This window comes from Patella vulgata, chromosome 5 (genome assembly GCF_932274485.2).
Source record: "Patella vulgata chromosome 5, xgPatVulg1.2, whole genome shotgun sequence".
NCBI lineage: Eukaryota > Metazoa > Mollusca > Gastropoda > Patellidae > Patella > Patella vulgata.
Window position 1 is genome coordinate 30,531,731 of NC_065883.2, and position 12,556 is coordinate 30,544,286.

The 12,556-nt window shown below is 32.7% G+C and overlaps 1 protein-coding gene across 1 annotated transcript in view; it reads right to left on the reverse strand.

Annotated features, from left to right (window-relative positions):
• Window positions 1–12,556, reverse strand: part of LOC126822296 (ETS translocation variant 1) — a 71,211-nt gene that overhangs the window by 12,854 nt on the left and 45,801 nt on the right. Inside the window, exons 5-6 of the mRNA XM_050551096.2 lie at window positions 4,375–4,621; window positions 1,769–2,016 (exon numbers count right to left, since the gene is read on the reverse strand). Of these exons, the coding sequence (XP_050407053.1) occupies window positions 1,769–2,016; window positions 4,375–4,621 (495 nt within the window). The remainder of the gene's footprint in view (window positions 1–1,768; window positions 2,017–4,374; window positions 4,622–12,556) is intronic.

A 12,556-nucleotide genomic window follows, 5' to 3' on the forward strand; every position in this document is an offset into this window, starting at 1 on the left:
TAACAGGATTTTCTTTAACCTCACCCACATCTTGATATTTGCTCATGAGTCTTATCTTATTAATTTAATTTGTTAACAATATTTACACCATTATCTTCTGAATTGATTCTATTCTTTATTTCAAATATTCCATCACATAAATAACATTTCCTGGCACTTTAAGCATATCAATGTATATCTTTTCTTGACTTCAATTATTTAGTATGGGCTGGGCCTTTATGGTAATAAGAGTTCAAAACATTGATTTTCTTGCATCGTCATTTTCACTTGTTTTCTCTCCAAAAACATCAATGGGAGAGGGGAGTTTGTATTTTATTTTTTTTTTTAATTAAATGAATGCAGTAGAAGATACAGAGTCAAACTATTACACCAGCAACGGTACCAGTATTCATTATATACCAATATAAAAGTAGGCCGTAGTGTTTGCTGTCCGGGCAACATATCCCTCACAGCACACTGTATGGCATATGCTCGTCTTCATTAGCCCAGTAGAAGCAGCCCATTCACCGACCTTCGCTTCATGCATCAGCAATGGGTCCTAAAGGTGGATCCATGCGACCCCCCACCCCCTGATCAAAGCAACATTGACCCATGTTAAGCAGTACTTTTAAAATAGATTTCCACCTTCTAAAATATTTATCAAAAATAAAATGTCTCTGTATTATCCATTATGTATCCAATATGTTCTATATTTATATAATTATGTATGTATGTATATATTTATAATGTGTACATGTATATAGATTAAAGAGAGGGGTTACACATAGGCATAGCCTGTTCCACAATCCAAATTCAGATTTACTCAATAAAAATATTGTTTTAAAAAAAAAAAAAAAAAAAAAAAACAAGTACTGGGCCACACTTGTCACTCATCATCTTGCTAAAATGCATACATTGTGCCGAGGAATTTGACATTGGGCCAGCATTCGCAGACATGTTTCCAGTCACCCCCCACCCCCACCTTGCTCATGCCGGGCCTCACTCAGATGCAAGGAAATCGACTTCAGACTTTCTGCGGAGGGACTCCCATATCTCCCTTGACACTCAGTGGTCAGTCACGCCGGAATTGCCTCCCCGGCACCCCTATCTCCAAGCCACATACACTCTCACCAGAGGTAACCGGCCAGCTAGAGGTTGAAGCACGACACTCTAGACCACTAGGCCATCCCAACTTGGGTGAAAATTAGAAAAAACAAACTATATTGAAAATTACTCAGGTGAAAATTAAAATTGACTGGGGTGAAAATTATCGAAAACAAATTATATTAAAACTGTCTGAGGTGAAAATTAAGAAAAACAAATTATATTAAAAATCACTTGGGTGAGAATTATAATTGACTTGGGTGAAAATGACAAAAAACAAATTATTAAAATTGACTTCCAAGGGTGAAAATTAAAAAATATTAATGAAATTTATTTTTTATGTCTTTTATTAGCCACTGTAACAATCAAAGGCACCAATAACTATTATACCTGAACATTGGTTGAATCCAATTTTGTGAAATTTTGAACATAGAGGGATCACATCATAAAAAAATTAAGAACAGATTGATAAGGCAAATGTAAATGAATAGTCATGTTTTCCTTCATTTTTCATTCTTTAATAAATCATTCAAGAGTGTCGCAAAGAGATCTCATAATACTTCCTTCTCATATTAGGATACAACCAGTGCTGGTGCAATATATTGTTGAATCTGGTATATGGATGGACATAACAACGAAACAGACAAATGATTGAAGGATGTGTAAAAATATTAATTGGACTTACCACAACACTGAGAGGTCTCATATCCGTTATCTCTTGGTTCCTGTTTAACTGACATAACACTAGGTGGTAGTGGTGGTACTGGACCATACCCACAATTCCTTGCAGGCAAGAAATTACGATCATGATAGTCATGTTTGAGGAATTGTGGGTAAGATGTGGCTGTGATAAGGGAATGTTGAGTATATGAGGGATTTCGGGGTTCTGGGCTGTTGTAACCACTACTGGGTTCCGATTGTGGTCTTACAAATCTGAAGATAAAAGAAAAAAAAATCCAACATAAGTCTATTTAAAAATTGTAGCTACATACACCCACCATAATTGAGGTAGATCTGCTACACCGGGATGTAGGGGGTTTACAGTGAGTTGATTGCAAAATTTTCCCAGGTTTGACCAAAATACTGATTAGATTTTGAAACCAAGGTCAATATGGGCAACAAACATTTTTTGATATCAAAATTCTTTAAATGGGAAGTGGCATCAAGTATTTTAGAAAGCTGTTTCAATAGCAGCATACAGACCAAATTTGATAATAATCCTTTTTGCTTTTAAGAAATCTGATCTCTATATCATTAACAAGCTTGAAAAAATATGATAAAAACTGTAACCTCTTTAATTTTTAGAGGGTTTTCGGAAAAGGGTGGTAACTTTGAAACATATGGATACTATATGCTGAATATCTATAGGGTTCCCAAATGCTTCACACCAACCTTGAGAAAAAATCTATTAAAAACAGTAGTCTCTATCATGTTCACAAGGTTTTGGAAAAGTGTAGGTAACTCTGTAACAGAACGTTGCTCAACGCCAACACCCATAACCTAGCGGATTTAGCATGCAATTGTTGCTGGATGGACCAACGGACAACGGACAACATAATACAACCACTCTTAAATACAGGTGTATAAAAATATATTCAATAAATGTGATAATCCAGTGCTTTTTTTCATAAATGTATTTTGATTCCAAACTAATATCTCCTATTGTTCAGAAAAAAGGAAGTCTGAAAATTTCTAAGTCAGATTTATCTTGAGTGATCTTCAATCTACCTTCGTCTATCCTTCTAAAAAACTGATCTTCTAAATTACGGCATCAAATATCTGCATCGCGAATTGAAATGACATTCTTATTACCTCCCCTTGGGGCACTGTTCGATAATTGTAGTTGATCGCAATTAGGATGAATTACGCCTCGCGGTTCACTCAACTGCAGGACCGACAAGCCTTCTGTTCCAATTTACATCACTTCACATAAACTGTTCTATTTCGTTATCAGTTTCCATGACAACAAAAAGCCATGGACGAGGGGAGCATTTTGTAGCCGTTGGAATCGTGCATAATTACAGTTTTCAACTCAACTACAATTTTTATTTTTCGGTATTTGTAAACCATGACTCGAAAGGGGAGTATTTATAAACGACATATTTACAACGTATAATTGAGAGAAGATTCACAGAAAATTACGGTGTTCATCACATCTAATAACCCCCTAATTACTGCTCCCAGCAGGAGCAATCATTGTAGCAGAGTAAAATCATGTTTACTAACACGACATTTCTTTGTTCTTTAAACTTTTTCATTTTTACTTTTATCCCCACATTTTTTTGAAAACAACAGTTTCCATTAGGAATCATTATAAATTTCTTTGCTGTTTTTCCAAATGAAGAAATATCAAAGGAATATATATTTCTTAGAATAGATAATAGTGAATCACACACAGTGTGCTGAACCTAGTTTGAACTATGTTTAGGTAGCTATAAAATTAATATGGTAAAGTAAGGGCAAAGCAATTAAAGTCGCAACATGATGGAATAATATCAAATATACAGACACATTGTAATTTTTGCCATGAAAACAATAACCTTCATGTAATTAAGGCTAATCGCCCTTGCTTAAATAAATAGATAACACTCATTAATTACTTGCACATTTATCTTATATAGAGCATTGAAAAATCAAGTTACTTAACAATCTGCTTAACCAGAGCAGAAAATATTCATTATTGAACTTAGTCACGGTATTAATGCAATGAAACTATACACCATGTCTAATAACCTGTAATTTCACTTAAGTAGTCTGAGTTATAGATAGTGTACCAAAGCATCATCAAATCAGATTGACTATATCTCCATATGTTGAACTTAAGTCAAGGTATTCACCCAATGAAAGTCTATGCCAAGCTTGAACATTCTACCTCAATTTGATGCTGTGTCATTCTGTAACATCTTAACCAATTAAATTGCTTATTTATTCTACTTTAATTAGCAAGAGAGTTATTCTGTTCCAAAGTGTTTGATGGACAGAAAGAGATTGTTTACCATCCCCGTACCAAGAACAAGTCTATTTTGGGAGAAACAAATGGTCATTTTTGCATTTCAATAAATCATAACAACATGGGATCTTTTGCAGGGTGATAATATTGGAGAAAATTTGAAGCATACTACCTGCAGCTGGTAGGTGGGATCAAAATACAACATTTGCACCCATCTCAAAACTTATTACCTACAGCTCATGCACTATCCCCCATTCCATCAAATTAATAAATTAGGAGTGTTGATAAATTTCTTAACTAAATATATTTTTACTGTATTGAAAAAATCAATGGCCACTTACCTGTCATTGCTAATGTAAACATCTGTTGGAGAACTGAATGTAGATTCTTTAAACGAAGATATGGACTCTTTTCCAGAGTTTGAGGAACACACAGAGCCAGAAGGTGATGGGGCTGTAGTTTCATAGGGACTATTTACAAAGGCCTTTTCACCATATTCAAATTTAGATGAAGGTGCAGTCTGTTTATTAATTTGTGAACAATCTTTACGGCACGTTACTGTGGTTGATTCTGCTTTTACTTTATTATCTGAAAAGAGTAAACGTTTGCAGGTCTTAAAATAAAGGAGGACTGCACCACACATAACAAGTAACTGGAAACCCAGAGAACAACCATGTATACAAGACACAAACACAGATATTGTTACCATCAAAACAAGTGAATGATTTCGTTGTGTACACATCTGCACTCTACAGGTCAAAGATTTTGAAGGTAATGTTTAGTTATCGATAATCATAAAAAGGAACCATATCCAAATCAAACTTACAAACAAATTTAATGTGTAGTCATTGTGTCTGAACACTTGAAAGCCACTCTCATAAGTTTTGCTGGTGGAAGTTTATTTGTTGCCTGACATACAACAACAATTTAATGCAATTTCATTAAAAAAATTCTCAGTTTAACATGTTACTTCTGAAGACATCTTATAGAGCACCTGTAATGTTCTATCTAAAGGATTGTTATAGGCAGAGACTCACATTTTAGAATCTTAATTTTGTCAAAGTCTTGAGTATATGACACAAGATGTTCAATGATTGTTCAAATAATGCAAACCCTACCAAATTTCATTAAAACCATAAATATTTTCTCATTTGCATATTGATATAATATCATTTGATCTTAAATTGGCCATTTTGTGACAACTGTCACTTTAAAAGTGATGTCCTGTCACCAGAAAAAGCCAGGTTCTTGTGTTAAGTTTGACAGATTTAAATTAGAATATTAGATGCTGTGGACGTATTAATGATAGTTTTATCTCAGTTATTATGTGAATTTATATGAAGTCATAATTTAGTATGAAAGATGATCCCTGTAGTCGAGTTTATGACAGCTCTCAACACCAGTCTCCTGAGCTTACGTTACAGAATTCGATACATTCTGAACGGGTATTTAATTAGCCAATCATAGTTAGTGTCACACTAATCCCTTAGATTAGACATTCGATTGTTATAACCCAATTTTACCATTGTAAAAACAATATCACTTGTCGTCATTGATAGACATTTTATTACGCTCCCTTCTCCACTAAAATTAATTTAAAATGTGAAATGAGAGTTGTGGGAACATTACATGTTTGATATAACCACAATGATGATCAAATTATTCTCATCAAAATCTTGGTCTATTAATATCAGTGCTCCTCTGGTTTCCTCCCACTGCTAAAGAGAGAGAGAGAGCAATGGGGTTTAAAGTCCACTCCACACAAACTAGGTCATTTCGGGACTAACCTATGGTTCAATTTATTTCAATAATTCGTTTGCACATAGTGGTCTTTAGCAGTGGGAGGAAATTTTAAACCCCATCTCTCTCTCTCTCTCCCTCCCTTTTTAGTCTTGAGTTTACATTGTCCGATTGCCCCACAAAAAATTTATGCACAAGCTAAAAACACCAGGATCACTGAGCCAGACTTAGGTGCCTGCACCCTTGCTCCCCTGGTTTTTATTACATTGACATCTTTTGCCTCTACCAGACGGCCACGCTAGAACCGATTAGAAATGTTTAGTGAGACTAACAAAATTCCTAAATTTTACTGTTAGATAATCAAAGTTCAAAGCAGCTAGTAAGTAAGTAAGTAAGTTTATTGCATAAAAACGCCCACGGGGAGCAGCATACAATTACAAGATGAAAGAAAAATCACATAAAAACGAATATACATGAATATAGATAAACTTTGCCTTGTTCACTACTGATCCAAGGGCGATGTGTAAAGATGCCTAAATCAAACATGATGTCTAATTCAATCTTACAATACAATTTAGAAAGTACGCTTACAACAAAAAGAAAGAAAATATATATGACTAGAATCTATACAAATACATATAGAACATATTAGAGCATTCAATATATTTAGTGATATTTAAATACATTTATAGAGAGTAAACACAATTTTCAGAAATTCATCTATGATTATGCGGCTCAAATGTTGTATGCTATACAGAGACAAAAGGCATGACAATAAATAAATAAAGATACCAATAATAATTTGACATGGAGTCATACAGTGATGTAAAGTGTTAAAGGTCATCACCTCTGACCACCTGGGTCTATCAATTACAATAAGAATTTATTACTGAATATGTTTAAATCATTTAATTGGTCAAATAATTTCGCAAATTATATTCAAATAAGATATTTTTCAATTGGTCATTATAATTTGCCAAGTTCTCCTTTGAATAAATATCCATACATTTTTGTCATTTTTTTTTCTTTTCTTTTCTCTTAAAGAGATATTGCCAAGATTCCAGTATATTCCAGCTTTGTTTAATCATGCAATTTGACATGGGGACAAAAGCTGATGTTGTGAGCTGTCAATGTCCCAATAATAACATTTCTAAATATGGCAGTTGTATATATTTTTCTTCTTTGTCTCGCTTATCAAGGTCATTTTATCAACTTAATTGTATTATATGTTGTATTATAGTTCTGGCTATCCAGTCAAGACATCGAAAAATTCTGCTGTCGAAAACTTTTGAAAGAGGTTCAATTCTAAAACCAAAATTACTGTGTAATTTTTTTGTTTCAAGGTCACCAAATCTGGCAATAGCCCTTCAAATAATCAAATTAATACTTAGAAATTAAAGCATTCAAACTGTATTACCATTTTTGCCAAATTACCATTTGTTTAGTTTAAAATCTGATATAGAAATAAATCTTTGAAAAGTGCACTTTTATTTAATAAAAAAAGTATATTTCTTAAATGAAGTGTAACTGATTTTAATGGAGAGACATGATTATATCTGAAAACTTTGTCAAATATAAATAACAATACAAAGCAAATGTAACTTAATCAATTTCTGGTAAAAATATGTTCTCAACATTTTAGATAACATTAGTTAACTTGACATTTGATTTTGTCGGAATTCTCAATTTTTACTTCACTTGTACAAATTTACTTTTAGGAAATTATTGATTCACATTCTGACCGACTAATTGTACACTCGATTGCTTATTTCTGAATGTAGGTCTTGTATATATAGGCTATGATTTAAACTGTATGCTTTGCTACTCGACTCATTGCAGTAATTGATTTTTGGAGTTCTTTTCTTTAATGTAATAAAACATAAGTATTTTCAGGGCATCAAGCAAACTGTTGCAGAATGGAATACCTCAGGATTTGTGTATTTCACATAATGACATTATTCAAAATACTAAACAAGTCTGTGTATGTTATTTGGTCATAGTATTTACTTAAGTACCGGTATGTGACATTCAGTCCAAATAATATTTCTATCCAAAAAAGCTTTGTTAGGCTCAAGACAGGTTGCCAGGCAACCAGATATATACCCCACCAGCTGGTACACCTCTCATTATTCGAGCTGTTGTCAACATATGATAATTTCATGTTTTAAAAAGAATTTCTCAAAAAATTTTACATAACAGGATGTAAAATACTCTGATATGTTAAATGTTTAAAAGAGTTGACAAGCCAAGCAAGTTTCTAACAGAAATCTTAGAAACCGTGACATGTAGGGTGTTTACATGGTTTCAGAAGGAAAAACAATACAAGTAATTGGCAGGGTTCAATCTTATGATTAGTAAGCAGTACGTTTTTGTTTTCTTTTCAATATCAAAACTATATTGTATTCAATTGTATTGTGGAAAAAACTTATCATAAAGAAACTTCTAAATGAGCAATAAAAACTCCACTTTTACAGGAAATATCAACATTAAAGTCATATCTGAACAATATATATCTCACAAATCTAAGAACTAGGAATCTTAAAGTAGTCACTATGGAATTATGGAGATTGTTTTATTTATGCTTTCCTTTTAAAACATGTAAATATTTTCAATAATTAGATTTAACAAAATTCAAAGATGGCAGCACAAAATCAATAGAAAGTAACATCAACTTGAAATGGCTGTAAAATAACACTATTTCTTTTTAATTGTGTATTATTTAAAAGTCTACATTTGCTATACTTCCTTGAATATTGGGGCCTTTAATACACAATGATGATACTTTGATAGTATAATCTTTAAGTGGCATTTAGTGATTGGGGTACACAATAACAGAACAAACCATTACATTGTACTGCTTTATAGACACTTTATGCAAGATTTACTTAAAGACCTGGCCATTCTTGCTATGAGGGCTGGCTAAACAGTTATAAGCCTGAAAAGGGTAGATCAATTGGGTTGAAACAAACTTTTGCCACCAACAAGTATAATCATTGAATAAATCATAGACATAAGAACTGCTACTGTAGGGTTATTATTGTCTTTGTACCAGACCATTTTATGAACCTACTCACTGAAATCACCAGAAATGGACAAAACTTGCTATAGGGCTGTCATCATATAATTGCAACTGAAAGGACTAAACCCAACACAAATGCATGGCGAAATGGTTTCCTTTTATGGGATATTGCTTCTTCCTTTTCCACAGAATTTAAGCGTGACAGAGAGAGCCTTGATGATGACCCATGTCCTGGAAGGCCATCAACAGGAACCATTAAAGAAAACATTACCCGGGTGCATAACATGGTGATTGCTGATCGACGATTGGCCACTCGACATATTGCCAGTGTTGTGGGTATCTCTCATGAGAGGGTTGAGCACATTATCGCCAACGAGTTAGGAATGACAAAAGTTTCTGCAAGATGGGTGCTAAAGCCCATGACTGCTGATCAGAAACGTGTCAGATTCCTGAAGTTCAGGGACATCTGCACCGTTTTGAAGCAGATCCTGATAATTTTTTGACCAGATTTGTACCCATGGATATGACCTGTTTCCCAAAATGAAAAAGAAACTAGCCGGTCGTCATTTTCCTAGTTATGATGATGTCATGTCAGCTGTGAACAACTTTTTTTAGGGTAGCTGAAGAAAAGGTCTTCCTGACCAGCATTCAGGCCTTGCAACATTGTTATCAAAACTGTGTACACCTCAAAGGTGACTATGTAGAAAAATAAATGTAAACCATCGACTTTTGTACAGGTCTTTCACAGATCAGCTTAGAACTTTTCAGCCAGTCTTCGTACATAAGTTCAAAAATAAACAATGAAAGAAAAATGAATTTTTTATGTATTGAAAATTTCAGTCAAATTACTTTATTCATAACAAAGTTATGAAAGTTTGAATTTTTGACAAGAAATAACCATAACTGGCTTAAGGCAATTCCGCCAATAGATTTCTCAACTGTAAAATATCATTAGCATGATAATATACCGGTACTAAGTCTCGATTGACAGCCCTTTTAGTCACAATCTCTGGCCATATTAGCATTTAATGCCTATATTATGGCAGGCATTGTCTAATCCAATATCTAAGCCATTCAATGGTCTAGAGAGTTGATTATGGGGTTGTCATCTGAATAAATGTCTAAATAATAATTTATATAACATTTTAAGCCAGAAAATCACCCAGCAATAGGCAAGTTCAGCTCTCAAATAATGCCTCTTTAACTTAAATTGATTGTTAAGTTATCTTTTTTTTATTTCAGTGACAGTTTCGCAATCTATGACACTCCACTGAACTAAGAATTAGAAACAGGCTAATAAAGAATACAGATTTTTTGGGGTAAATCAAATTTTGTCTTTCAATTTGACATTAATTTCTGGAGGTCTCTAAGGTGCTGATGGAATTGTTTTATTTGTAATGAACCTAATTTCAAACTCTGATTTTGTGAATTTAGATCTAATTGTTTTAACTTGAAGCAGATCAGAAATCTGTGAGTGAAAGCAGAAATGGCAGATTGCTCTGAGACGACCAAAGGTGACGATGTTAGAGCAAACTTAATTGACTCAATAATCAAAAGTCAAACAGCTTTGTGTAGTCCAGATCAAACATGTCGCAAGCTTCTGTGTATAATTAGTACACTACCCGCTGTCAGGGAAAATTAGTCTTAAATTGGATTAATTTCGATGCATGTAGGGTCGCAGATAATCAATGTTCAAGTTTGCCATTCTATTGAGACAGAGCTCGAGAGACTCAGCTCTCCATTTTTCTCTATTATTTGTTTTATTGTTCGTTGTATTTCATGGAGGTGTTTATATTAACAATGGTCTTTGAACTTCCAGCCACAAATAATTAAGGATTAAACAGACCAACAATAGCCCCTGTTCACCAGACATATGGGGTTATACATGTCTTAATGTAATTAGTGAAGAATTAGCGAAAGGGGAGGACTGGATAAACACTGGAAAACTTGGCCAACCACGACACTTGACTGTCTTTTTATAGACTGACAGAACAAACAAGAGAGTTGACAGAAAATTTAAAATTACATGATCTGGAAACAAGCAGATGGTGTGATAATATTTGAGGAGAAAGATAAGGGGCTCGTGGATAATATCTTAAGGGGATTAGCTATTAAATGATGAAAAATACACCAATTTATACGGGGATTAAATTACCACTCCAAGCAATGATTGCAACATTTATAGTTTTGTGTTTCATTTTTGTTTCAAAGACAAAGGTTGTTTTTTAAAATAATAAATAAGTAAAAAAACTAATATGCCTGTTGATAATATCTTAATTATTTAATGATTTAAATGAGAATAACCAGGATTCATTTTTTACTGCTTAAGATAGGATTGCAACATTTGTCTTTTTACCAGTGGGGATAGGGGATTTTTTAATATTCTTTTGAAGAAGCATATAAATTTTCTTAAGAATATGAAGAAGGCAGGATCATTGACTATTGCACAAACTACATTTACTTTTTTTATCGTCTTTCTTTCTGGTTTCAAATATTAAATATTATGAAAACAAACTTCATTGAATCCTTTATTAATTGATCTAAAAAGGATTTTATTCTAAACAAAGAATTATTTTTTTTCGTTTCTATAAAAATTTAGGACCAATTTAATCCATAGTTCTTTAGTTCTTGGAATACATGAACAAGGTTTCATTCAAAATTTAAAAAATGAAAAATTTGGAACTGAAGGCTTTTGAGAAGAGCATCAAATTTACTTTTTTTTTAAAAATTAGTTTTTTTCTCAAAGAAATAGGAAACCAAATTTTTAATATGTGTTTCCAAAGAACAAAAGTTCTAATAAGTGTGGCCTTTATAACAATATCAATAATTACATAAACAGGTACGAGTCTTTAAAATCTTAAACAAATGTTGTTTACTTTGATTAAATCTTGAATCAGATTACCACACTGCTCACATTACCAAAATACATATCAATCTTTAACTTGAATTCCTAATTTAGAAACTTTCTAATTTTCTATATAAATTCCATCTTTTATTCTATCTAATTCATCAAGATGAGTTTTTAATCCCTGGAACTTCATAACTGGTTAAAAACTAATAAAAATGTTTTCACGTCGTTAACATTTAGTTTTGAATCATCTGATATTTAAATGTTATTTTTTCTTCGTGTATTTCTAGTATTTGTGCTATGAAACTAGTTTTATCTCTTCACAATGCTAAAAGGTCATTCTGTCATGTAAATTCACCGCTGTGGACAAAGCACTGCAGTGAGTTTTTATGTATAGAAAACCTGTCATGATCATTAACGATCAGCTATGAACAAATAAATAAAAATAGAAGTTCTCATGATTGGTATAGTTTTACATAAACATGAATAGAAGTTCTCTGATTGGTAGTTTTACATAAACTATAATCTGTCTAACAGATCTACTTTGTATCAGTTCTATCAACAATCAAGTCTAGATATACATAAAAATATTCTTTTTCTATAAAAAAAAGAGGTAAAATGCAAACAAATCCATCCAATGATCATTAGAATTAGTTTCTAATGCACAGTAAAAATTATCATGGTAACCTAGGGTATGGATAAAGAATCAACATAAAGCACATTCTTAAACACACAGTTCTGTTATGTCTTTTCGTTACTAAATTTCAACAAAACTGTTAAATCCAATTCAGAAATACAGACAAAATTAGCTGAGACAAGGTTTAATATGATTCATGACTGAAGTTATTTGATAAATACATGTTATTTGAATGCTCAATAAAAAAAATTCTTTTTAATAGTGTAAGCTGTGTAAGTT